We start from the raw sequence: 27872 nt of genomic DNA, 5'->3' as shown, positions 1-27872 counted from the left end.
GGACCCGGCCAGCCTCTTACGAATATCAGCATTCATCGTGGAATCTTCAGTTATTCGTACTCTGCAAAACTCATAAAACACAACCTCCCTCTCAACTCAACGAAGTCACTGTCAGTTTTATTCATTCACTCCATGCTCCAATCCTTAAAATTCTCTCAATTCCTACATCCATATGAATCTAAACACCAATTTCTACTTAATTCTAAGCAGAAATCACATACACATTCAACTTCTCAATCACAAATTAAGGTAAGCACAAAGCGATTAGGATTACAACACAAAAATCACATACAAACCCTAATTCGACAACTCAATAACAATGACAATCTGTGTAAGTTTGATCGCACTGTTATTACTATCGTTACTGCTTTCTGGAACTGCATTGCAACAGCAACAACAATCACTGCAATCTGGTTCACTGAATTCACGTGTAGAACGGGCGGCTCTGTTTCAGCTTAGGTCAACATTAGGGGTAAGAACAAAACAATGGCCTATTAAAACTGATCCGTGCTTAACTTGGACTGGTATTGTATGTAGTGAAAATGGTACTGTTACTGAAATTAATATTTCAGGTTTTAAAAGAACTAATACTGGTAGTCAAACCCCTAGGTTTTCGGTCGATTCGCTTGCGAATTTTACGCAATTGGTTTCGTTTAATGCTTCAGGGTTTTTACTTCCTGGTTCGATTCCGGATTGGTTAGGGATTCAAGTGAAAACTCTTAAGTTTCTTGATCTCAGGTTTTGTGAAATCACTGGTGGTGTTCCTTACAGTATTGGGAATTTGACTAATCTCAGTGAATTGTATCTATCTGGTAACAATCTTATGGGCAGTATTCCGTCAAGTTTAGGGATGCTATCGCGCCTTATGGTTCTCGATCTCTCGATTAATTCGCTGACTGGTTCAATTCCGTCTTCTTTTGGGAACCTGTTGAACTTACATTATTTGAATCTTTCTAGAAATAGTTTTTCCTCTTTTGTTCCTTCTCAACTTGGTAGTCTTGCTAGTTTAGTTGTTATTGATCTGAGTTTCAATGCGTTTTCTGGACGTTTACCTAAAAGTTTAGGGAATTTAAGGAACTTGAGCATAATGATGATTAATGATAATAACTTCACTGGTGAGCTTCCTTATGCATTGTGGTCACTACCTGGTTTGAGGTTTTTCGATGCATCTTATAATAGTTTTCTAGGATCTCTCCCGAATATTAGTTTGAATGCTAACGTGACCAGGGCGACGTTTAATCTCTCGCATAATATGTTTTACGGGGTGCTGACAAATGTAGTTAGGAGTTTTAGTTTTGTGGATTTATCTTACAATTACTTTCAAGGGAAACTACCTGATTGCACGCGTGATGTTGCAATTCTGGATAGAAATTGCTTTAGAAGCTGTTCAAATCAGAGAAAGTTAAAAGAATGTGCATTATTTTACTCTAGAAAAGGGTTACTGTTTGATAATTTTGGACTTACTACATTAAGGGATCGTAAAAGCAAACATATAATGATCATACTGGTGGTAGCTGTTTTTGGGAGTTTAGGGTTCACTATCCTCTTAGCGACATTGGTTATATTACTGATTGTATGCAGTCGTAAGAAACGAAGAACAAGTCAAACAGGAACTGGTGTGGAACCTGCTGAAGGATATGGTGAAATGTTTGCATACGAGAAGATTGTGGCGGCCACTGGTGGCTTCAATGAATCCAATTTTATTAGAAATGGCCATTCAGGGGATATTTTTATGGGCGTTTTGGGTCTAGGGACTTGTATAATCGTTAAAAGATTCGACCTGCAGTCGGGAAAAAACACATACACGGTAGAATCAGATATATTTAGTAAGATTTCTCATCACCGATTTGTTCCTCTATTGGGACATTGCTTGGAGAAAGAGAAAGGAGAGTTTCTGATTTACAAATATATGCCAAACGGGGATTTGTCAAGTTCATTGTACAAGAATAATGGTTCGGATGATGATATTTTAAAGTCGTTGGATTGGATCACGAGGTTGAAAATTGCAGTTGGAGCTGCGGAGGGTCTATCATATCTGCATCATGAATGTTCTCCGCCCATTGTTCATAGGTATTTTGAAGATCCTTTTCGTCTTTATTGTATTTAGTCAGAAAAATCTATATTCATATTGTGGCATCACTTATACATAAGTAACATAATTGCATAATACATCAATTATCTATATAAGTCTAAAGACTAAACTATCAAAATTTAGAGGTGGTGAAATGGACAGTTCAGATTTGTCTGAGTAACAGGTAAAAAGTGAGTATTTTAGTATTGGTCAAATGGAGTGGGTTGGCCTGAAAAAGTTTTGTCGTACATTTTTTTGTTTTATAACCAATTATGTGTCAAATATGGATATATACTTTTATGTGATAAGCTGATTTTCTATATAAGATGTTATCGGAAGCTTTATGCATTTAACCGAAATACAATTTGAGTGGCTTTCATCCCGTTTACCTTTTAGCAAATCTTCTATTTGGTCTGGTTGAGAAAACATAACCTGTATTATCCAATTCCTTTGCGACATGGATCGAAATATCCACCTTTAAATAAAAACATGTTGGTGACTTCCTTTTTTTTTAGTCAGTCGTAAGTAAGTTATGCTTCAGATCACATTAACTTCTACAGTATTTTTAGTAAATTGTCTGTAAATTTATTAGAAAATACTAGGATTGATGCTAAGGCAAGTGGTCAACACTAACCCCATACCCCCTGTAATCATGTTCAACTACTTATGGTGCGAACCACACAAAGTACTACAATCTTGTTGGCTGTTAAGTCTTTGAGCGATTGAGTCTTCGCTCGATGAATCTTGTTGTTTTTAACTTGAGACTTTCAGTGACAAAGTTGATTTACTAATCTTTCCTTTTTGATGTTAATATTTGAAGAGATGTTCAAGCTAGTAGTATTCTTCTTGATAATAAATATGAAGTGCAGTTAGGAAGTCTAAGCGATGCGTGTACCCCAGAAGGCGATCGTAATTCAAAGAGGATCACAAGGTTGCTACGATTATCCCAGTAAGTACTCATTTACATTATCATTAAAAATTTATACTGCTGTTTTATAGTTGAAAATTTGAGGGTTTAACAGCAATTATCTTACTGGATTCGTGCAGGACATCAGATCAGAGTGTTTCTGGTAAGTTTCATGATTTGTTTGTTCCAAATCTGCCATACTTTCACTCTATATTCACCCTATATCTTTGGTTATATTAGAATGTTTGATGATTGTATACGTATATAGCTAATAAGCTGTTCTTTTAGGCATAGCTACGGCTACATGTGCATACGATGTTTACTGCTTTGGAAAAGTATTGCTCGAGCTCGTAACTGGTATAATTGGTATTAGTGCGTCGAATGACTCAACCACAAAAGATTTATTAGAAGGCATCCTTTCATCTATCAGTACATACGATAAAGAACTTGTGACAGACATAATGGATCCAACGCTGGTAGTAGATGAGGATTTATTAGAGGAAGTATGGGCTATGGCTATAATTGCTAAATCTTGCCTTCATCCAAAACCGTCAAAGAGACCACTAATGAGATTCGTACTCAAAGCTTTGGAAAATCCTTTAAAAGTTGTTCGTGAAAAGACTACGAACTCCACCGAACTACGAGCGAGTTCCTCCAATAAGTGTTCTTGTGGTGGTGCCAGCTGGCGGCATAGTTTGCCACGACAGGTGGGAGGATCTCAGTTGCAGGACAGTGTGGATCGTTGCTTGTCTACTATTAAGCATTCGAAGGATGTATTTCGTGAACCGTTGGTTGTGCAAGATGAAGAAAGATTAAACGAGGATTAGGATAGGATTGGATAGGCTAGGATGGTTTTTCTTGATGGAAAGATGTCGGGTTGTTGATATATATAAATAGTGAAAACTCGGGTTTCAGATGTCGTGATTAACTGATGTTCCTTAGTTTTGGAGCTTGATAGCATGCTTGAAAGTTTTTGTTTCTAATTGTAAATTGTGGATGGTTTATGTTTTGATGTGGTTTATAGAGTTAAATAGAGGTAATTCAGCATCTCTTGTGTATGTAATTATAGTGGTTTCTCCATGATGTGTTCGGGTTATTGGGGGAAAAGGTTATAATGGGCTATCTTTAGGTCCAAAAGGTGTATATTTGGCAGGGACACCCAAACGGACCCACACATGTGACAGGAGCAGCGTCTGTTTTAGGTACAAGCTTCTACATGGTGGGTCTCAACTTCAAAGGTACTGGGTACCACTGAGCTATTGGTACATTCGTATAATGGGCTATCTTTGGTATCTATTGAGGCTGACAAAATGGTATGCTATGTTATATGTTCCTGCCAACTTCTGTTGTCCCATTTTTTGAACAAGACAAACAATCACCTGATTAAATGCTTGTGAAAGCTCCATAAAACCAACCTTTTGGACATAAGAAACTAAAGTCCCGTTTGGCTCACGGAATCAATGGGATTCTGGCGGAATTGGAATTGAATTTAGACACGACGCGTATCTAAATTCAATTTCTATAATACTATGTGTGTAGAAGTTTTAAACTACTGAATTTAGATAAACATAACCTTAAAGGGCTAAAGGCTATGGTTAATTGATGTGTGGTTGATTTTAAAAAAAAAAAAAAAAAAACTTATATAACATCTAAAAGTCAGGTTTGACGTGAAGTATCCACACAGGTAGCCTTTCGCTTAGTGCGGGGCAGCGGGAGGGGATTTTACTAGTCATGCTCTCGGATTGGTCTGAGTTTCTTCCAGGGCAGTAGTTGGGGGCGAGTTATACAACTACGAGAGATGAACGCGTGGGTGGTTAAGTTCCCCTGAGTAATCTCAAACTGATGTCCAAAAAAATCTAAAAGTCGACGATACACACCAAATGACAGTTTGATGGTTGATGACGGTGGTTATAAAACCAGCTAAAGCAAACTATTTAACCATGATGTGTTAGTTTTATGGTGGTTAATGGATATTCAAGAAAACATTTTACTGTGACAGTTAAGCTCCTAAATTCATTTGCATATAATGTTGGCTATTTTTAAAAAACTAGTGAAATGACCCGTGAAACTACGGGTTTGTTTAAACGAAACAGTTTAATGATATGTTTTAGGTATTAAGTGAACGTAAATGCTAAAGTCATTTAGTTTAATGACCCGTGGAACCACATAGTCCGACTAAAAAACTCGTCAGCTGAACATTTCATTAAACACCTAAAATGCATATTAAACAATCCACATCCAATCATAAAAGATAATATTGATTGTTATTTTATTTTAAAATTGTAAATTAAAATATAAATTTAGAATTGGTTTCCTTCAGCCTAGCTTTTATACCTTCTCGTACTCAATTCAAAATAATTAATTAAAATAATTCAAAATTATTTAATTTTAATAATAAAATAATTATTAATAAGATTTAATAATAATAATTAATTAATAAGATTTAATTTTAATTTAAAATTATTTAGATTAATGACATCATCCACCATGCTTAGATTTTTTTCTTTTTCTTTTTGATTTTTTCTTAAAAAAGGAATTAGCAATAATAATTAATTAATTAATAAGATTTAATTTTAATTCAAAATTATTTATATTAATGACATCATCCACCATGCTTAGATTTTTTCTTTTTTTCTTTTTTGATTTTTTCTTAACAAAAAAATTAACCTAATTATGACATCATCATTGTAGAATTTTAATATTAACTATAGATTAAACTATGCAATTAAGTGAAAATTGTATGTACTTTTCATATACTTTTTACTATTAAGTCTCATTTTTTTTTTTCAAAAAAAGTTTAAAAAAATAATCAATTTTTTATGTCTCAATTTTTTTTAAAAATGTATTATTTGTTAATAAATAAGTCTCATTTTTAATAAAAAAAAATCTTAATTTTATTTACAAATAAGTCTCACTTTTTTTTAACAATTTTGTTTTAGTTTTCTTAAACAAAAATAGTCTAGTGTTTTTAAAAGAGACTGAATTATATTACAACAAAAAGTTTTAATTCATAAAAAAAGTCCGAACTTTTTAACAATATAGTCTCGAATTTTTACAAAAATAGTCTAAGTTTTTTTAAACAAAATAGTCTGAGATTTTTTTAACTAAATAGTCTGAGATTTTTAACAAAATTAGTCTCAATTTTTATTTTATTTCGTTCGATATGCCTTACAGAAATACGGAGTAACAATTAAACCCTGGGGTATAACAGACTTCGAGGAAGACCCCTCAGAAAATTCAAAACCCCTAAATACAAAAATGATGCCTCTCGTGAGGGTTCAAGTTAGGGTTTAACAGCACTACACCGCGATTGAAACAAAAATGGCTTCAGCAACCAGATCAGCAATCATCTCCGGTGCGAGAACAATTACATCTAAATCAGGTCTAATCTCACGAACCCTAACCCCCAAATCCGTGCCTATTTCTTCTTTTCAGTCATCGACAAAATCACTCCATCGCTCAGCTTCAAGGTTAATTCACAAACAATTGAGCACTTTTGAATTATTAATCACATGTTAATTTCATAGAAATTGATGTTTTGCGGTTTTTAGAGTTGTTGCTGCATTGGCAAGTGTTGAATCAATGATGCCTCTTCACAGTGCAATTGCATCAGCTCGTCTTACGTCAAGTATTGCTGTTGATTCCTCTTGTTGGAGCTGGCTTTCACAAGGTATATTCATATATATTTATATTTATATTTATATTATATTATACGTAATGATACGCTATTCGGTTAGCATACAAAAACACGGCGATAAAGCACAATCCAAAGAGAAACCGATCACCATAAACGTGAATAAAAGCATAAAAGCATTATGTTTCAGTGAACAAATCATAGCGTATAGCGGACAACAGATAGCCTTAAAGGCAAAAGTCAACTTCCGAAGAATAAGGGTTGACTTACCAATTAGAATGTGACGCGTTTCCATCCTCGGAAGAACCTTTGACTTTTTTGCCTATAAATAGGCCACCTAGACTTCATTGATAGGTAGATTACATCAATATTGTCAAGCATAACCTTCTCTCTCAACAGAGTGATTTTCTCTCTCTAAAATGATTGACCAAATTTGACCTTGACTTGATTCGCAATTTGATTTCGGATCCGGTAATCATTGTTATTCAGAGAGTATTCAAGGACTTAAACCGCTCACCGTTAACGTGATTGTAATTTGCACTCGTATTCTATCCGCGATCCGGATTTAGTATGATCATTACGTATCAATCCATCTGCATTACTATAATTTTAAGCTAATGTTATTGCTGACACTAATAGTTTAGCTGTTAGATATTGAATGTATTGGTAAATAACTAGTTATGATGACCTTAAAGTCTGCTACTCGAGAACTATTTATTGTGAATTTTTGGAATATTGTATTTGATTTAAATTTAAGAGAAATAAACTGGATTGGTAAATATCAGTAACTAGATTTTACTTACGAAAGTTCTCGATTTAGGTTACAGTTGAACGTATTTACTAGACAGAGTAATTATTGGGATATTGAAGTACTGATAATTGATATAGGATTGGTCTTGGAGTTTAGCTTAGAGCTTATAAATGGACACCGGTCCTTTATAAATGGACACCGGTCCTTGAACATTCATTTATAGCTACACATGATAATGGAGAACCAATGGAGAAAAGCGTTTAACGTCCAGTCCTTTACGTCCTGCCTATTTGATATAGATTATACTCGTTAGATACCTAAATGTATGTTAAGAGTTAATAACTTGGGATTAGATTGGATAGGTTCAAGCCATTTATGTGTAAACGAATTTGGATTCAGCATTTTGTGTTTGGTCAAGTGGATAAACTTTAAGAGTTAGCTTATAAATAAATTATTTCAATGGATAATAAGTTGTTCATGGCATACGTCAAGTAGTTTTATTGTTGTGTCAATACAACATATATTCTGACTAGTTCTTCTGCTTACTGCTATAGGTTTTGCATCGTCGTTGTGACCGTGGGATTAATCAAGGCAGTTAAGGCATGAGAAAATTGCATTAAACCATTAACATAGGAATCTGTTTCCAGTTTTAATTCTCAACTTTGTACCCAAATTAAGATCCTCATTCTGTGAATTTAATAATTAGTCACTCATGAGTGACTTCAACTTTTATGTGTAACGACAATGTTGCGTTGAATGCCATTAAGTTTGAATATATGAAATGTTAATAAAAAAAATCATATGATGCCTTTTGCTGTGTTTCTTGGTTGACATATGTGATCCTTGAGATTTCGCTAAAGTTTTCTTTTGACTAATTTAATCTTTTTACGAATTTTCGCTAGACTTTGGACTTCCTCGGTGACAACTGACAAGGGCTTCGACTGCATTGCATTACAGTTTCTTTTTTCTTGTTTGATCTTTTTATGGTTTGTTACATTGAATACGCTTGTCTGACTATTTTTTAAAATTTTCGATGGCTATATGAAGAATTCATTGCATAATCTCATACTCTATTTTTTGTAACAACTAGAAATGAATGGAGGATTATGAACTAGTTGGGTCTCCTACATTTATTTGTACTGTACAAGTTATGGTTAAGTATATTGTACTGTATCTGGCCAAAACCATGGGTCTGTACTGTCCTGCCATGGATCTACCCGTTAATTTGTACTGTCTTGGCCTTGGATCGGGTCTGGAACGGGTCAACCTTAGAATGGTCAAGCAATCAAGTAGTACGTTCCATTTGTATGATGGTGGTAAATACTATAGTTCTACTATTTCATCATTTTAGAAGTGTAAAACTTGACATTGATGTGGTAATTTCGATCCGTATAGTTATTAATGGGCAACTTGAATGGTCTTATTTCAGATGGGTTAAGCTATAAGGTTTAGATTAAGAATTAAGATAGAACGTACCAAGTGAATTGAAGGTAGTCCGAAGAGTATTTTACTAAAATCATGTGTAATTGCCTCAAATACACTTTTTTTTTAGTTTTATTCCAAAATACACTTTTTAGAAAAAAATTGTCTATTTACACCATTAGGTCGACCACCCTTTGGGTCGACTACCCCATAACATGGTCGACCACCACTTTTTTTTCAAGGTGGTCGACCAACTATTTTCAAAGGCTCGGTCGACCACAATACAAGCTTGGTCGACTACATAGTCGACCATCCTTATATTGTGGTCAACCAAGTTTTTGGTCGACCACCCCTAAGTTATTCACTCAGCTCGTGCAAATTCAACACACAATTATGGGTTTGATGGTCTTCGTCTTTTTGTTGGTAATATAAATAAAACCAAAACAATTTCTTTTTAACTTTCCAATTGAATCAGATACTATTTTGAACATGTTTTTAAGCTGTTTTGAACATGCAAAAGGAAGAAGCAGAGTAAGAGTGAGAGCCGACTGCCGAGTGTAGACTTTACAGTTGTTTTAAGAAAAATAACTCCCGAAGAAGAAGCGGAAATAGCTCAATTAAAAGTTCACAATTTAACTCACTAAGCGTGAAAGACGGCTTGTTCCTCACCAGCTTATTGAGACGACCCCAAATTGGAACCGCAAAAGGTAAAGCTAGAGATCATGGAGAAGAAGTTGATGCTATGGCTGCTTGAGATTTTAATCCTAATCCCTTAAAGAATAACATGTTAGGATTTTAAAAGAATTGGTTTCTGTTATGATGTTTTTAATCTAAGTAGGTGAAATTGTAAAAAACAAAATGCTATTATAATCGAAGTGAGTAAGTTATAAGTTTGGTTGGATGATGTTAAAGTTAGTTGTTGAATCTGAATAATAAGTAACCTTGAAACGAAATGTGTTTGGTTTTGGTCAACCATAATACTTATGAGTTTGGTTTTGGTCGACCATAGTAGCTCAATAAAGCACAACTTCATGCAAACATCACACTCTAAAAATGGATTTAGAGGTAGTCGACTAAAAATATGGTCGACCACAATGTAAGGACGGTCGACTATGTAGTCGGCCAAGCTTGTATTGTAGTCGACCAGGCCTTTGAAAATAGTTGGTCGACCACCTTGAAAAAGTGGTGGTCGACCATGTTATGAGGTGGTCGACCAAACACTTGGTCGACCTAATGGTGTAAAAAGACAATTTTTTTTAAAAAAGTGTATTTTGAACGAAAATATTGAAAAAAGTGTATTTTGGCGAATTTCCCAAATCATATTCTTGAGTAATTCAGATTGTAATTGTATGCCAAGTGTGTGTGGATCATCTAAACCCGACCCGTTCATTATGTCATCCATATTTGACAGAATTTTATGTTTACAGAATTTTGTTGGACTTTTTCCGAAATATCTTAGATGGCTACAAATTAAAACTAGTCACGATTTTATGCAAGTACATATACATATTATTATGAGTATGTTGGACAAAACTAGCTGGTAGCTGTTACCTTTTAGCCGATAGCTGTTAACTTTTTAGATATATTTTTATGTTCGGTGGAGTAGCTAAATTTGTTAAATAAATAGTAAAACAATAAAAGTTAGAAGCTAAAAGTTAAGCGATAATTCTAGTATTGTAGCTATTAACTTTAAAGCTTTAAGCTCGTTTAACCAAATGAAACTTTTTATTAAATATGAGTATTTTTATAAAAGTTAAAAACTCTTAAAAGCTCCGCGCCAAAATACTCAAACTGTTGAATCAAAGTCTCACAATTCACTCACATACAATAAATAAACTATATAAATATAGTGAGGAACTAGAATGACAAAATAAGGAGAAATAAACCAATAACAAACCAAAGACTGAGAAATAGGAATGTCTTAATCAATCATTGATTCATAGTAGCACATCTCACTATTCTTGATTATATGAGTCACGATAATAATATATGAGTAGAATATGACAAGACAAGAATTACTAATTAATTTTATATATATATATATATATATATATATATATATATATATATATATATATATATATATATATATATATATATATATATATATATATATATATATATATATATATATATTGGTAGGATCAAGAGGGAAGTAACCAATCTGGGGGAAGCGGGGGGAGCAAAAACTTTCTTTTTTTTTTCGTTTTTTGAAAAAACTTTGTTCACGAACATTAAAGATGGGATGGAAATATACACATTTAGTAGAGACACTTTGTGATAAATGTTTTTATTTTGGCGGGAAAATGCTCGAAGAAGTAATATATAACAATTATCGTGTTTTTCGAGCGTATGTTGAGGTTTTAGCTATTGGGGTTTAGATATTAGGGTTTAGATATTAGGGTTTATAGGGTTTAGATATTAGGGTTTAGAAATTTAGGGTTTAGGGTTTAGATTTAGGATTTAGATTGAGTTTTTAACACGAACGGTTTAGAGTTTAAGGTTTAGAGTTTAGGGTTTGGTGTTTTGGGTTTATGGAATAAACCCAAAACACCAAAATCTAAACCCTAAACCCTAAACCCTAAACTCTAAATCGGGCTAAATTTTACTTCACAAAACATGGAGAAAAAAAACGTTCATATTCTTCACGAACAATATTATCTTGAATGTTATTTTTGTCGATCGTTTTCCCGCCTAAATAATAACATTCATCACGAAGTGTCTCTTCTAAATGTTTATATTTTCGTGTGATCTTGATGCCGGAAAAAAAAAATTCCAAAAAAACGAAATTTTTTTTTTCTTCCCCCCGCTTCACCCCGATTGGTTACTTCCCCATTGATCATGCCCCTATATACAGTGTTGCAAAAAACCCGATTACTCGCCGATTAATCTCCGATTAATCTCCGATTAATCATTTTATAGAGAAATCCGTTTCGATTTTTAAAAATCCGTTTAATTAAACGATGAACGTCAATTAATGGATCAAAATCGAATTTGGTAATCAAAGTCGGTCAAAGTAAATAATGGTTAACATTTAAACTTTATAGTTTTTGAGGAAAATGAATAATTTTAGACAATTATGTTAAAGTTTATTTTTATATTTATGGTTTTTTCTATATTTACACATATAATTTTTAAATTTTAATATTTAAATGTAAACAGTACAATACGATTAATCCCCGATTAATCTCCGAATTACCGATTAATCCTTCTAAAGCCCCGACCGATTAATCTCCGAATAGCGAATTTTGCAACCTTGCCTATATATATATATATATATATATATATATATATATATATATATATATATATATATATTGTCTTTGGTCCTTTTTGTCATTTCCCTCTCCTCCACCGCTACCAGTATTTTCTACTATTTCACTACGTGTTTGAGGGTCTGAGGCGATTGCGATTGCGATTGTTATAGCCATTTTTCTTATGCCCACCGATTCCTGCCACCTAATTAGTTTTGATCAACTTGTAATAATTACGTAAGAATGATAAAATCACTTATAAGGAATGTACAAGTGTACTGTATGATAAATATCAAAAAATCATTTTCTCTTGTCCATTTTTAACCAACTACTACCGGCTATTGCAATTTATGGCATGCCACATACGGAGTGCCAGGTAGCATGGACCCATCTTGTTGAACATGTATTAGAGCACGATGTGTATTAGAGATGTATTGTGATGGTTGGTTTATTTTAGTGTCCATCTCAAAGTTTATGAAGGACTTCGAATTTGATAAATCAAAGAAGTTATTCCATATCATTTTATAAAGTGTTGGTGAGAGAAAATATTATGTAGACCAATAAAAAAGAGAATAGGTAAAATAAAAATAAAGTGAAAACACATCGTCGTATTTTAGACTATACGGAAAATGGACACCGAAATCTACTTTAAAGGGTGTCGATTGGCGCGTCAATTTCGGTGTCCATTTTCAAAACGTCGAAATAGACAATTGATATCTAGAGCTCTTATGATTTCACTACTTTTAATTACTGGCCAGGAAGATTAGCAGTAACAAATTTAACTGTAACACCCCGTCAAAATCCATTAACGGCGATGTTAACTCTGGTCCCAGTGCTTGGCTCGACTTCTATGTAACAGCAAAGTTATACAGCGGAAGCAAAAAGTACCTGAGAATAAACATGCTTAAAAAGTCAACACTAGGTTGAGTGAGTTCATAGGTTTGTCATAATTAATGATTTTGATAATAGTAATAGATCACAAGATTTCAATTTCCATAAATATCCTTACACCGCAGTGTAATAAAAAGATTCTACAACCATGGGCACCTGGTAACAGCCTTAACGATTATAATATAATAATGAATACCCCTGATGTCTAAAGAGCACCGAATCAAGTGCGAAAAATACCCTCGAAGTACTAAACATCCGTTGACTGCTAGCGCGACTAGCCCGGATGGGGTTGTCAAACCCGATAGATCTATCAATAGGATTCGCGCCTACGGTACAGAGACCAATAGATTACGTTACCAAGCTAGGGGAATATTTGTGATTCTAACCCACGTAGAATTAAGTTTAGTACTTGTATCTAACATTGCATGTATTCTCAGCCCAAAAATTTATATAAAAAGGGAGCTATGAAAACTCACGATACTGTATTTCGTATTTTACGAGTATGATGGCACTGAACAAGTGCAGAGTTGTCCTCGGATTCACGAACCTATATCAAGTATATATATATTAACACATACACTCGTAATCGAATAAGTTTATATATATATTTTAGTTATTATATATTTCTATATATATACTTTTATATATATATTCTATATAATAGTAATTTATTTGATAAAATAATATTAATAACGATAATGAATAAAGAGTTGTATTATTTTGCGTGATGATCCTTCCAAATTCCTTTGGACGAATACATCATTCATCGATTTCACAGTGAGATACTGACCTCTACATGATACGTTTTATAAACATTGCATTCTTTTGAAAAGGCACACCAAAATTGAATATCAAATTCTAAGGTTTTTAACGTTTGATGATTTCTACATATAGACAATCACCGTAAATAATAGTTTACAATACTACATCCGTTGATAATGCAGTCAAAATAAGATACATGGTGATGATTTTGTGAATGCAACGTTTTCTCGAATAAAGCATGTATGACTCCATGCACATAGCTTGTATCACATATAAGCAAACAGCGGAAGACTTCTAGGAAACTGAGAATAAACATGCTTAAAAGTGTTAACACAAAGGTTGGTGAGTTCATAGTTTTAACGTTGCGCATAATCTATATATAAAGGTGGATCACAAGATTTCAGTTGTTTCATCCAGAAAAGTTTATCAAAATATTCTACAAGATTGAGCACCCTGGTAACTAAGTTTTAACGTTATAATAAATACCACTGTTCTAACATACATGCAACCAACATGTACAATACACGCAATCCAACGTGTACTAAACTCAAATAGCATACGTCTGTTTTATAGTTCAGGCTAGGGTTTCTATACCTAGAACAGACGGGGATGTCAAGCCCTATGGATCCATATACAACTACTCGCGCCCACCAGTTCTTATAACTGGCAGTTACTAGTTACCAAAGCTAAGGGATTTTCGGTTCAAACTCAGTGTAGAATTTAGTATGTACTTGTATCCATTGCGTTTAAAATAAAGTGCATGTATTCTCAGTCCAAAAATATAGATTTCAAAAGCAATTAAAAAGGGATCTATAAACTCACCTTAGCACATAAAGTTATTCACCGAAATGTGACCGAAACTCGTAATGCAAAGTAACCGTAGATCTCAACCTAGAGAACATATGTTGGTCAATAGATGTTTAACAAGCTAGGTTAGGTCATAGTGTATCACAATCCTAATGCTCGAGACTGACATGCAAAAGTTAACAAAAGTCATCTCAAAAGTCAATCTGACCCAATATGATCTTTAAATCTATACATGTTTATTATATTAACATAGTATAAGTCTTAATAATTGAACGAATTTATAGTTTATCAAACTCAAAATATTATTTATTTCAGTAGCTATATTATATTTGAATTATCATGGCAATCGAAAATATTTTATTATTTCACATAGTTTTTCAATACTTGTAAAATCAAATTATAGTGTTTGTAAAGCTTTAAAACATGATAAGACAGTCAACTTTGACAATTGTTTAACAAAACGAGACGTGTCTTATATAAGAATTTATTTACTCGACTAGTAGTATCCAAAAATCCAATTTATTAATCTTATAAATAAGTTGTTTAAATATAAATTGTAGATTCAAAAGCAATTTCAATTAACGTCAATCATAATTCAGTTGACCATAACTTTTAATTCGTTCATCGAAATCACACGATTCCTAAATGAAAAGTTACTAATTTTTCGCCAGCTTTCCAATAACATGCATATCATATATCTTATATCAACAGTATATGTATTAAATTTGTGATTCATCATAAAACTATCTAACGACGAAATTAAGCATACAAGCATACATAAACATATATACTCGAGCACTAGACATGGATACACTATTAATATATAAAAGGTAAGATATGAATGCTCACGTATCAATATTGTGATTCAATATTGCAGGAAAGTATGTAGACGCAACGGAAATGATAAACGCTAGGTTGACCTTTGACTCATGATCATAACCCCCAAGCAATACCCATAACCTCCATAACTATAACCCATAATTTCCTTAGCTTTATCCCGCTCGAAAAGCTTGTTTTGAAATCGTTTGGACATAACCTCGTCGTAATATTTTATGTATAATAATACTAATAATAATACTCCTAACTATAAGATTAATAATAATATTAATTTTAATTATAATAATAATAATAATAATAATAATAATAATAATAATAATAATATAAATAATATATATATATATATATATATGTTTATGCTAGTGTAAGTGAATGAATCAGAAACAGAAATGATCGAGCTTTTATAGTCCATTTTTGTGATGACCCGAAAATTTCTGACCAAATTTAAACTTAATCTTTGACGTTTCCGACACGATAAGCAAAGTCTATAAGTTGAATCCTAAAATTCTTGAACTATTCAAATACCCTTCGATTGTTCTCAACGATTCATGAACAAATATATGTAAATAGATACATATATATACTATAACTTGAAAACGTAACAAAGTGTTATGAAAAAGATACTGTGCATAAACCTTATTGGTTTGATTATCTGATTGATATATTTAACTACGGAGTTAAAAGATTATGCCAAACGACTGAATTAAAAGATATTTATTGAGTCCCTTAAAGATTATGATATTATTACGAGTCTCTGTTGTGAGGTCCACGTTGATTTGGGAAATCGTTCATTTTTAACGATATTCGAAATAAATGGTAAAGTGTTTGTTTAAATAACGTAATTTGGAGACATACAATAATAAGGAATATTAACTGTTGGAATTAGATATATGAATAACTTGTGATATGTATTTTAAAACGTATATATTAATATTGAAAATATATAAAATATAATATTAAACTGGTCATAAAACGAATTGTTATTATATATATATTAACAAATAGCGAGACAATGATTTATAGAAGTAAATGACCAAAACACTCGAAAGTTTAATATATACTTTGAGGGGTATAGTTTAGGGATAATTTAATGCTATATTTTGACAAAGGTACGTGACACGAAACGTAAAATGCAAGTTTTCTAAACGTACAAAAATGCGTTCGAGAAACCGGAACCGGGACATGAGTCGAGTGATGACGTACGACTTATCGGAATAAAAATTACAAGTCAACTATGCACGTGAATTTAATATAATATATAATTAATTATTTAAATTAAATATATTATATATATTATATAAAAATATGTCGACAAGCTAAAAGTTAAAAAATTGTGAACTGGATTTTGGGGCCATGCGATCGCATGAGAAATAGGCATAAAACCCATGCGATCGCATGGGGTTCAGTTTCAGCAAATGTACTATAAATTCTCCAGTTTTCTGCGAATGTTTTTCACACACATCTGTATCTCTACTCTCTATATTTATATTAATATTATTAATATTATTATTATTATTAATATTATTATTATTATTATTATTATTATTATTATTATTATTATTATTAATTCTAATATTATTATTAGAAATATTAGTAGTAATATTAATTAATATTATACAAAAAATACTACGACGAGGTCATAAGCGTGTCACTTTCAAAATGGGTTTTCAAGCGGGATAGAGCTAAGGAAACTTTGGATTATAGCTATGAAGGTTATTGGTAATATTCATGGGTACTATTCGTAAGTCAAACCTAGTGTTTATCATCTCCGTTGTGTCTACGTACTTTCCTGCAATATTGAATCACAATATTGATACGTGAGTATTCATATCTTATCTTTTATATATTAATTGTGTATCCATGTCTAGTGCTCGAGTATATATGTTTATGCATGCTTGTATACTAAATTTCGTCGTTAAACAGTTTATAATGAATCACGAATTTAATACATATATTACTAGTAAAAATGAAATGTCCCGTTCTTATTGATTAAAAACGTTCCATATTAATTGATTTCGTTGCGAGGTTTTGACCTCTATATGAGACGTTTTTCAAAGACTGCATTCATTTTAAAACAAACCATAACCTTTATTTCATCAATAAAGGTTTAAAAAGCTTTACGTAGATTATCAAATAATGATAATCTAAAATATCCTGTTTACACACGACCATTACATAATGGTTTACAATACAAATATGTTACAACAAAATAAGTTTCTGGAATGCAGTTTTTACACAATATCATACAAGCATGGACTCCAAATCTCGTCCTTATTTAAGTATGCAACAGCGGAAGCTCTTAATAATCACCTGAGAATAAACATGCTTAAAACGTCAACAAAAATGTTGGTGAGTTATAGGTTTAACCTATATATATCAAATCATAATAATAGACCACAAGATTTCATATTTCAATACACATCCCATACATAGAGATAAAAATCATTCATATGGTGAACACCTGGTAACCGACATTAACAAGATGCATATATAAGAATATCCCCATCATTCCGGGACACCCTTCGGATATGATATAAATTTCGAAGTACTAAAGCATCCGGTACTTTGGATGGGGTTTGTTAAGCCCAATAGATCTATCTTTAGGATTCGCGTCAATTAGGGTGTCTGTTCCCTAATTCTTAGATTACCAGACTTAATAAAAAGGGGCATATTCGATTTCGATAATTCAACCATAGAATGTAGTTTCACGTACTTGTGTCTATTTTGTAAATCATTTATAAAACCTGCATGTATTCTCATCCCAAAAATATTAGATTTTAAAAGTGGGACTATAACTCACTTTCACAGATTTTTACTTCGTCGGGAAGTAAGACTTGGCCACTGGTTGATTCACGAACCTATAACAATATATACATATATATCAAAGTATGTTCAAAATATATTTACAACACTTTTAATATATTTTGATGTTTTAAGTTTATTAAGTCAGCTGTCCTCGTTAGTAACCTACAACTAGTTGTCCACAGTTAGATGTACAGAAATAAATCGATAAATATTATCTTGAATCAATCCACGACCCAGTGTATACGTATCTCAGTATTGATCACAACTCAAACTATATATATTTTGGAATCAACCTCAACCCTGTATAGCTAACTCCAACATTCACATATAGAGTGTCTATGGTTGTTCCGAAATATATATAGATGTGTCGACATGATAGGTCGAAACATTGTATACGTGTCTATGGTATCTCAAGATTACATAATATACAATACAAGTTGATTAAGTTATGGTTGGAATAGATTTGTTACCAATTTTCACGTAGCTAAAATGAGAAAAATTATCCAATCTTGTTTTACCCATAACTTCTTCGTTTTAAATCCGTTTTGAGTGAATCAAATTGATATGGTTTCATATTGAACTCTATTTTATGAATCTAAACAGAAAAAGTATAGGTTTATAGTCGGAAAAATAAGTTACAAGTCATTTTTGTAAAGGTAGTCATTTCAGTCGAAAGAACGACGTCTAGATGACCATTTTAGAAAACATACTTCCACTTTGAGTTTAACCATAATTTTTGGATATAGTTTCATGTTCATAATAAAAATCATTTTCTCTGAATAACAACTTTTAAATCAAAGTTTATCATAGTTTTTAATTAACTAACCCAAAACAGCCCGCGGTGTTACTACGACGGCGTAAATCCGGTTTTACGGTGTTTTTCGTGTTTCCAGGTTTTAAATCATTAAGTTAGCATATCATATAGATATAGAACATGTGTTTAGTTGATTTTAAAAGTCAAGTTAGAAGGATTAACTTTTGTTTGCGAACAATTTTAGAATTAACTAAACTATGTTCTAGTGATTACAAGTTTAAACCTTCGAATAAGATAGCTTTATATGTATGAATCGAATGATGTTATGAACATCATTACTACCTTAAGTTCCTTGGATAAACCTACTGGAAAAGAGAAAAATGGATCTAGCTTCAATGGATCCTTGGATGGCTCGAAGTTCTTGAAGCAGAATCATGACACGAAAACAAGTTCAAGTAAGATCATCACTTGAAATAAGATTGTTATAGTTATAGAAATTGAACCAAAGTTTGAATATGATTATTACCTTGTATTAGAATGATAACCTACTGTAAGAAACAAAGATTTCTCGAGGTTGGATGATCACCTTACAAGATTGGAAGTGAGCTAGCAAACTTGAAAGTATTCTTGATTTTATGAAACTAGAACTTTTGGAATTTATGAAGAACACTTAGAACTTGAAGATAGAACTTGAGAGAGATCAATTAGATGAAGAAAATTGAAGAATGAAAGTGTTTGTAGGTGTTTTTGGTCGTTGGTGTATGGATTAGATATAAAGGATATGTAATTTTGTTTTCATGTAAATAAGTCATGAATGATTACTCATATTTTTGTAATTTTATGAGATATTTCATGCTAGTTGCCAAATGATGGTTCCCACATGTGTTAGGTGACTCACATGGGCTGCTAAGAGCTGATCATTGGAGTGTATATACCAATAGTACATACATCTAAAAGCTGTGTATTGTACGAGTACGAATACGGGTGCATACGAGTAGAATTGTTGATGAAACTGAACGAGGATGTAATTGTAAGCATTTTTGTTAAGTAGAAGTATTTTGATAAGTGTATTGAAGTCTTTCAAAAGTGTATAAATACATATTAAAACACTACATGTATATACATTTTAACTGAGTCGTTAAGTCATCGTTAGTCGTTACATGTAAGTGTTGTTTTGAAACCTTTAGGTTAACGATCTTGTTAAATGTTGGTAACCCAATGTTTATAATATCAAATGAGATTTTAAATTATTATATTATCATGATATTATCATGTATGAATATCTCTTAATATGATATATATACATTAAATGTCTTTACAATGATAATCGTTACATATATGTCTCGTTTAAAAATCATTAAGTTAGTAGTCTTGTTTTTACATATGTAGTTCATTGTTAATATACTTAATGATATGTTTACTTATCATAGTATCATGTTAACTATATATATATCCATATATATGTCATCATATAGTTTTTACAAGTTTTAACGTTCGTGAATCACCGGTCAACTTGGGTGGTCAATTGTCTATATGAAACATATTTCAATTAATCAAGTCTTAACAAGTTTGATTGCTTAACATGTTGGAAACATTTAATCATGTAAATATCAATCTCAATTAATATATATAAACATGGAAAAGTTCGGGTCACTACAGTACCTACCCGTTAAATAAATTTCGTCCCGAAATTTTAAGCTGTTGAAGGTGTTGACGAATCTTCTGGAAATAGATGCGGGTATTTCTTCTTCATCTGATCTTCACGCTCCCAGGTGAACTCGGGTCCTCTACGAGCATTCCATCGAACCTTAACAATTGGTATCTTGTTTTGCTTAAGTCTTTTAACCTCACGATCCATTATTTCGACGGGTTCTTCGATGAATTGAAGTTTTTCGTTGATTTGGATTTCATCTAACGGAATAGTGAGATCTTCTTTAGCAAAACATTTCTTCAAATTCGAGACGTGGAAAGTGTTATGTACAGCCGCGAGTTGTTGAGGTAACTCAAGTCGGTAAGCTACTGGTCCGACACGATCAATAATCTTGAATGGTCCAATATACCTTGGATTTAATTTCCCTCGTTTACCAAATCGAACAACGCCTTTCCAAGGTGCAACTTTAAGCATGACCATCTCTCCAATTTCAAATTCTATATCTTTTCTTTTAATGTCAGCGTAGCTCTTTTGTCGACTTTGGGCGGTTTTCAACCGTTGTTGAATTTGGATGATCTTCTCGGTAGTTTCTTGTATAATCTCCGGACCCGTAATCTGTCTATCCCCCACTTCACTCCAACAAATCGGAGACCTGCACTTTCTACCATAAAGTGCTTCAAACGGCGCCATCTCAATGCTTGAATGGTAGCTGTTGTTGTAGGAAAATTCTGCTAACGGTAGATGTCGATCCCAACTGTTTCCGAAATCAATAACACATGCTCGTAGCATGTCTTCAAGCGTTTGTATCGTCCTTTCGCTCTGCCCATCAGTTTGTGGATGATAGGCAGTACTCATGTCTAGACGAGTTCCTAATGCTTGCTGTAATGTCTGCCAGAATCTTGAAATAAATCTGCCATCCCTATCAGAGATAATAGAGATTGGTATTCCATGTCTGGATATGACTTCCTTCAAATACAGTCGTGCTAACTTCTCTATCTTGTCATCTTCTCTTATTGGCAGGAAGTGTGCTGATTTGGTGAGACGATCAACTATTACCCAAATAGTATCAAAACCACTTGCAGTCCTTGGCAATTTAGTGATGAAATCCATGGTAATGTTTTCCCATTTCCATTCTGGGATTTCGGGTTGTTGAAGTAGACCTGATGGTTTCTGATGCTCAGCTTTGACCTTAGAACACGTCAAACATTCTCCTACGTATTTAGCAACATCGGCTTTCATACCCGACCACCAAAAATATTTCCTGAGATCCTTGTACATCTTCCCCGTTCCAGGATGTATTGAGTATCTGGTTTTATGAGCTTCTCTAAGTACCATTTCTCTCATATCTCCAAATTTTGGTACCCAAATCCTTTCAGCCCTATACCGGGTTCCGTCTTCCCGAATATTAAGATGCTTCTCCGATCCTTTGGGTATTTCATCCTTTAAATTTCCCTCTTTTAAAACTCCTTGTTGCGCCTCCTTTATTTGAGTAGTAAGGTTATTATGAATCATTATATTCATAGATTTTACTCGAATGGGTTCTCTGTCCTTCCTGCTCAAGGCATCGGCTACCACATTTGCCTTCCCCGGGTGGTAACGAATCTCAAAGTCGTAATCATTTAATAATTCAATCCACCTACGCTGCCTCATATTCAGTTGTTTCTGGTTAAATATGTGTTGAAGACTTTTGTGGGTGGTATATATAATACTTTTGACCCCATATAAGTAGTGCCTCCAAGTCTTTAATGCAAAAACAACCGCGCCTAATTCCAAATCATGCGTCGTATAATTTTGTTCGTGAATCTTCAATTGTCTAGACGCATAAGCAATCACCTTCGCTCGTTGCATTAATACACAACCGAGACCTTGCTTTAATGCATCACAATAAATCACAAAATCATCATTCCCTTCAGGCAATGACAATATAGGTGCCGTAGTTAGCTTTTTCTTCAATAACTGAAACGCTTTCTCTTGTTCATCATTCCATTCAAATTTCTTCCCTTTATGTGTTAATGCAGTCAAGGGTTTTGCTATTCTGGAAAAGTCTTGGATGAACCTTCTGTAGTAACCAGCTAGTCCTAAAAACTGGCGTATGTGTTTCGGAGTTTTCGGGGTTTCCCACTTTTCAACAGTTTCTATCTTTGCCGGATCCACCTTAATACCTTCTTTGTTCACTATGTGACCGAGGAATTGAACTTCTTCCAACCAAAATGCACACTTTGAAAACTTAGCGTACAATTCTTCCTTCCTCAATACTTCTAACACCTTTCTCAAATGTTCACCGTGTTCTTGGTCATTCTTTGAGTAAATAAGTATGTCATCAATGAAAACAATGACAAACTTGTCAAGGTATGGTCCACACACTCGGTTCATAAGGTCCATGAACACAGCTGGTGCATTAGTTAAACCAAATGGCATGACCATAAACTCGTAATGACCGTAACGTGTTCTGAAAGCAGTCTTTGGAATATCATCTTCTTTCACCCGCATTTGATGATACCCGGAACGTAAGTCAATCTTTGAATAAACTGACGAGCCTTGTAGTTGATCAAATAAGTCGTCGATTCTCGGTAGTGGGTAGCGGTTCTTGATGGTAAGTTTGTTCAACTCTCGGTAGTCGATACACAACCTGAATGTACCATCTTTCTTCTTGACAAACAAAACAGGAGCTCCCCACGGTGATGTGCTTGGTCGAATGAAACCACGCTCTAAAAGTTCTTGTAATTGGCTTTGCAGTTCTTTCATCTCGCTGGGTGCGAGTCTGTAAGGAGCACGAGCTATTGGTGCAGCTCCTGGTACAAGATCTATTTGAAATTCAACGGATCGATGTGGGGGTAATTCCGGTAATTCTTTCAGAAATACATCGGGAAATTCTTTTGCAATGGGAACATCATTGATGCTCTTTTCTTCAGTTTGTACTTTCTCGACGTGTGCTAGAACAGCATAGCAACCTTTTCTTATTAGTTTTTGTGCCTTCAAATTACTAATAAGATGTAGCTTCGTGTTGCCCTTTTCTCCGTACACCATTAAGGGTTTTCCTTTTTCTCGTATAATGCGAATTGCATTTTTGTAACAAACGATCTCTGCTTTCACTTCTTTCAACCAGTCCATACCGATTATCACATCAAAACTCCCTAACTCTACTGGTATCAAATCAATCTTAAATGTTTCGCTAACCAGTTTAATTTCTCGATTCCGACATATATTATCTGCTGAAATTAATTTACCATTTGCTAATTCGAGTAAAAATTTACTATCCAAAGGCGTCAATGGACAACTTAATTTAGCACAAAAATCTCTACTCATATAGCTTCTATCCGCACCCGAATCAAATAAAACGTAAGCAGATTTATTGTCAATAAGAAACGTACCCGTAACAAGCTCCTGGTCTTCCTGTGCCTCTGCCGCATTAATATTGAAAACTCTTCCACGGCCTTGTCCATTCGTGTTCTCCTGGTTCGGGCAATTTCTAATAATGTGGCCCGGTTTTCCACATTTATAACAAACTACATTGGCATAACTTGCTCCGACACTACTTGCTCCGCCATTACTCGTTCCGACACCATTTGTTCCTTTCGTTCTATTAACCCCTGGTCCGTAGACCTCACACTTCGCCGCGCTATGACCATTTCTTTTACACTTGTTGCAAAATTTGGTGCAGAACCCCGAGTGATACTTTTCACACCTTTGGCATAGCTGCTTCTGATTGTTGTTGTTGTTGTTGCGGTTATTATTGTTGTTGGGATGATTGTTGTAGTTGCTGTTGCTGTTGTTTTTGTTGTTATTGTTGGGCCGTTTGTTGTAGTTGCGATTGATGTTGCGATTGTTGGGATAATTGTTGCGATTATTGTTGTAATTGCTGTTGTTGTTGTATTGGTGATTCTTATCACCGTTTTCCTCCCACTTTCTTTTGACTTGCTTCACATTGGCCTCTTCAGCAGTCTGTTCTTTAATTCTTTCTTCAATCTGGTTCACTAGTTTGTGAGCCATTCTACATGCCTGTTGTATAGAGGCGGGCTCGTGTGAACTTATATCTTCTTGGATTCTTTCCGGTAATCCTTTCACAAATGCGTCGATCTTCTCTTCCTCATCTTCGAATGCTCCCGGACACAATAGGCACAATTCTGTGAATCGTCTTTCGTACGTGGTAATATCAAATCCTTGGGTTCGTAACCCTCTAAGTTCTGTCTTGAGCTTATTGACCTCGGTTCTGGGACGGTACTTCTCGTTCATCAAGTGCTTGAATGCTGACCACGGTAGTGCGTACGCATCGTCTTGTCCCACTTGCTCTAGATAGGTATTCCACCATGTTAACGCAGAACCTGTGAAGGTATGCGTAGCGTACTTCACTTTGTCCTCTTCAGTACACTTACTTATGGCAAACACCGATTCGACCTTCTCGGTCCACCGTTTCAATCCGATCGGTCCTTCGGTTCCATCAAATTCCAAAGGTTTGCAGGCAGTGAATTCTTTGTAGGTGCATCCTACACGATTTCCTGTACTGCTAGATCCAAGGTTATTGTTGGTATGTAGCGCAGCCTGTACTGCGGCTATGTTTGAAGCTAGAAAAGTACGGAATTCCTCTTCATTCATATTCACGGTGTGTCGAGTAGTCGGTGCCATTTCCTTCAAAATAGTCAAATGGAACAAGTTAATCATACAGAATATTAAGAGTAGTTAATAGTATTTCGTAGCATAATATGAACTCATTTATAAAAGCTTTTTCTTCATATTAGCATTTTATAAGTTTAAATTCGGGTAGTACCTACCCGTTAAGTTCATACTTAGTAGCTAATATACAATTCAACTACTACAATTCTATATGAAAAACTGATTATAATAATATTTCGCGTTCAAACTTTTATACAATATTTTACAAACTTACAATACCGCTTATTTTACATAAAGCATGAAATATAGCACACAATAACTTTGATACAAGATAGTTGTGAAGATAATTCTAGCTAGTACACAAGTCGTTCAGCAAAGGCAATAAAGACACGTAATTCATACGTCCAGAAACAAGTCATGCATTCTGGTTTTACTAGGACTACTTCCCATCCTTGGTCTTGTGCAACATAACCGTTATGTCCGTTGATAAGACAGCGTGTTGTAACGTCGTCAAAGGGACGATGGTTACGTAATGTCCAACAGTCCCGTAATAATCTAAAAACCTCATTTCTTACCCCAATTACCGACTCCGTCACTTGTGGAAACGTTTTGTTTAATAGTTGTAGCCCGATGTTCTTGTTCTCACTTTGGTGAGAAGCGAACATTACTAATCCGTAAGCATAACATGCTTCTTTATGTTGCATGCTAGCCGCTTTTTCTAAATCACGAAGTCCAATATTCGGATATATTGAGTCAAAATAATTTCTTAACCCGTTGCGTAAAATAGCATTTGGGTTCCCCGCAATATATGCGTCAAAGTAAACACATCGTAACTTATGGGTTTCCCAATGTGATATCCCCCATCTTTCAAACGAAAGTCTCTTATAAACCAAGACATTCTTGGAACGTTCTTCGAATGTCTTACAAACTGATCTCGCCTTAAATAGTTGTGCCGAGGAATTCTGGCCAACTCTAGACAAGATTTCATCAATCATGTCTCCGGGTAGGTCTCTTAAAATATTGGGTTGTCTATCCATTTTGTGTTTTTAAACTGTAAAATAGACAAGAGTTAGATTCATAAAAAAATACTTATTAATACAAGCAATTTTTACATATATCATAAAGCATAAGAACACTATATTACATATATTACACCACACGAATACAACTATCTTATTCCGACTCGCTCGTTTCTTCTTCTTCGGTTTTGTGTCGTTTTGCCAAGTTTCTAGGGATATATGATGTTCCCCTAATACGAGCCGTCGTTGTCCACATTGGTTTAGAAAAACCTGGTGGTTTAGAGGTTCCCGGGTCATTGTTACAACTTAAGAACTTCGGGGGTTGACGATACATATAAAGTTCATCGGGGTTGGAATTAGATTTCTCTATTTTTATGCCCTTTCCCTTATTATTTTCTTTTGCCTTTTTAAATTCAGTTGGGGTAATTTCTATAACATCATTGGAATTCTCGTCGGAATCCGATTCATCGGAGAATTGGTAATCCTCCCAATATTTTGCTTCCTTGGCGGAAACACCATTGACCATAATTAACCTTGGTCGGTTGGTTGAGGATTCTCTTTTATTTAACCGTTTTATTATTTCCCCCCACCGGTTCCGATTCTTCTTCCGGTTCCGATTCTTTGCCCGGTTCCGATTCTTCTTCCGGTTCCGACTCTTCTTCCGGTTCCTCTTCGGGAACTTGTGAATCAGTCCATGAATCATTCCAATTTACATTTGACTCTTCATTATTATTAGGTGAGTCAATGGGACTTGTTCTAGAGGTAGACATCTATCACATAATATCAAACACGTTAAGAGATTAATATATCACATAATATTCATATGTTAAAAATATATAGTTTCCAACAAAAATGTTAAGCAATCATTTTTAAAGAAAACACGGTCGAAGTCTAGAATCACTAATGCATCCTAACAAACTCGATAAGACACACTAATGCAAATTTTCTGGTTCTCTAAGACCAACGCTCGGATACCAACTGAAATGTCCCGTTCTTATTGATTAAAAACGTTCCATATTAATTGATTTCGTTGCGAGGTTTTGACCTCTATATGAGACATTTTTCAAAGACTGCATTCATTTTAAAACAAACCATAACCTTTATTTCATCAATAAAGGTTTAAAAAGCTTTACGTAGATTATCAAATAATGATAATCTAAAATATCCTGTTTACACACGACCATTACATAATGGTTTACAATACAAATATGTTACAACAAAATAAGTTTCTTGAATGCAGTTTTTACACAATATCATACAAGCATGGACTCTAAATCTCGTCCTTATTTAAGTATGCAACAGCGGAAGCTCTTAATAATCACCTGAGAATAAACATGCTTAAAACGTCAACAAAAATGTTGGTGAGTTATAGGTTTAACCTATATATATCAAATCATAATAATAGACCACAAGATTTCATATTTCAATACACATCCCATACATAGAGATAAAAATCATTCATATGGTGAACACCTGGTAACCGACATTAACAAGATGCATATATAAGAATATCCCCATCATTCCGGGACACCCTTCGGATATGATATAAATTTCGAAGTACTAAAGCATCCGGTACTTTGGATGGGGTTTGTTAAGCCCAATAGATCTATCTTTAGGATTCGCGTCAATTAGGGTGTCTGTTCCCTAATTCTTAGATTACCAGACTTAATAAAAAGGGGCATATTCAATTTCGATA

At 33.9% G+C, this 27872-nt stretch overlaps 2 protein-coding genes across 3 annotated transcripts; both read left to right on the top strand.

Moving 5' to 3' along the window:
- The first annotated feature begins 319 nt into the window (after window positions 1-319).
- On the top strand, window positions 320-3958 carry LOC139842804 (probable LRR receptor-like serine/threonine-protein kinase At2g16250). The gene is made up of 4 exons (XM_071832909.1): window positions 320-2070; window positions 2892-3020; window positions 3119-3141; window positions 3267-3958. Exons 1-4 carry the CDS (start codon window positions 320-322, stop codon window positions 3803-3805), a joined length of 2442 nt encoding a protein of 813 aa, XP_071689010.1. The 3' UTR covers window positions 3806-3958.
- A 2213-nt stretch (window positions 3959-6171) lies between these two features.
- Window positions 6172-8815, top strand: LOC139845435 (uncharacterized). 2 transcript variants are annotated; one of them, XM_071835694.1, is made up of 3 exons: window positions 6172-6448; window positions 6530-6648; window positions 8266-8815. In XM_071835694.1, the coding sequence occupies exons 1-3, from the start codon at window positions 6300-6302 to the stop codon at window positions 8283-8285; spliced, it is 288 nt and encodes a 95-aa protein (XP_071691795.1). In that variant the 5' UTR covers window positions 6172-6299; the 3' UTR covers window positions 8286-8815. The 2 variants fall into 2 exon arrangements, with proteins under 2 accessions (XP_071691795.1, XP_071691794.1); XM_071835693.1 differs by lacking the exon at window positions 8266-8815 and adding an exon at window positions 7918-8164.
- The last annotated feature ends 19057 nt before the right edge of the window (window positions 8816-27872 follow it).

The sequence above is a fragment of the Rutidosis leptorrhynchoides genome, chromosome 4 (assembly GCF_046630445.1).
Source record: "Rutidosis leptorrhynchoides isolate AG116_Rl617_1_P2 chromosome 4, CSIRO_AGI_Rlap_v1, whole genome shotgun sequence".
Classification (NCBI taxonomy): Eukaryota; Viridiplantae; Streptophyta; class Magnoliopsida; order Asterales; family Asteraceae; genus Rutidosis; species Rutidosis leptorrhynchoides.
Note: the sequence above shows the minus strand (reverse complement) of the source record. Positions and strands in the feature narration are given on the sequence as shown.

What these genes read in the sequence shown, in the direction of transcription:
- LOC139842804 (XM_071832909.1), top strand. Translation starts at nt 320, where the DNA reads ATGACAATCTGTGTAAGTTTGATCGCACTGTTATTACTATCGTTACTG. An exon ending in AGGTTGCTACGATTATCCCA is followed by an intron (nt 3,021 to 3,118) that starts GTAAGTACTCAT and finishes GGATTCGTGCAG; the next exon opens with GACATCAGATCAGAGTGTTT. An exon ending in ATCAGATCAGAGTGTTTCTG is followed by an intron (nt 3,142 to 3,266) that starts GTAAGTTTCATG and finishes CTGTTCTTTTAG; the next exon opens with GCATAGCTACGGCTACATGT.
- LOC139845435 (XM_071835694.1), top strand. Translation starts at nt 6,300, where the DNA reads ATGGCTTCAGCAACCAGATCAGCAATCATCTCCGGTGCGAGAACAATT. An exon ending in CTCCATCGCTCAGCTTCAAG is followed by an intron (nt 6,449 to 6,529) that starts GTTAATTCACAA and finishes TGCGGTTTTTAG; the next exon opens with AGTTGTTGCTGCATTGGCAA. An exon ending in TTGGAGCTGGCTTTCACAAG is followed by an intron (nt 6,649 to 8,265) that starts GTATATTCATAT and finishes AATTTTCGCTAG; the next exon opens with ACTTTGGACTTCCTCGGTGA.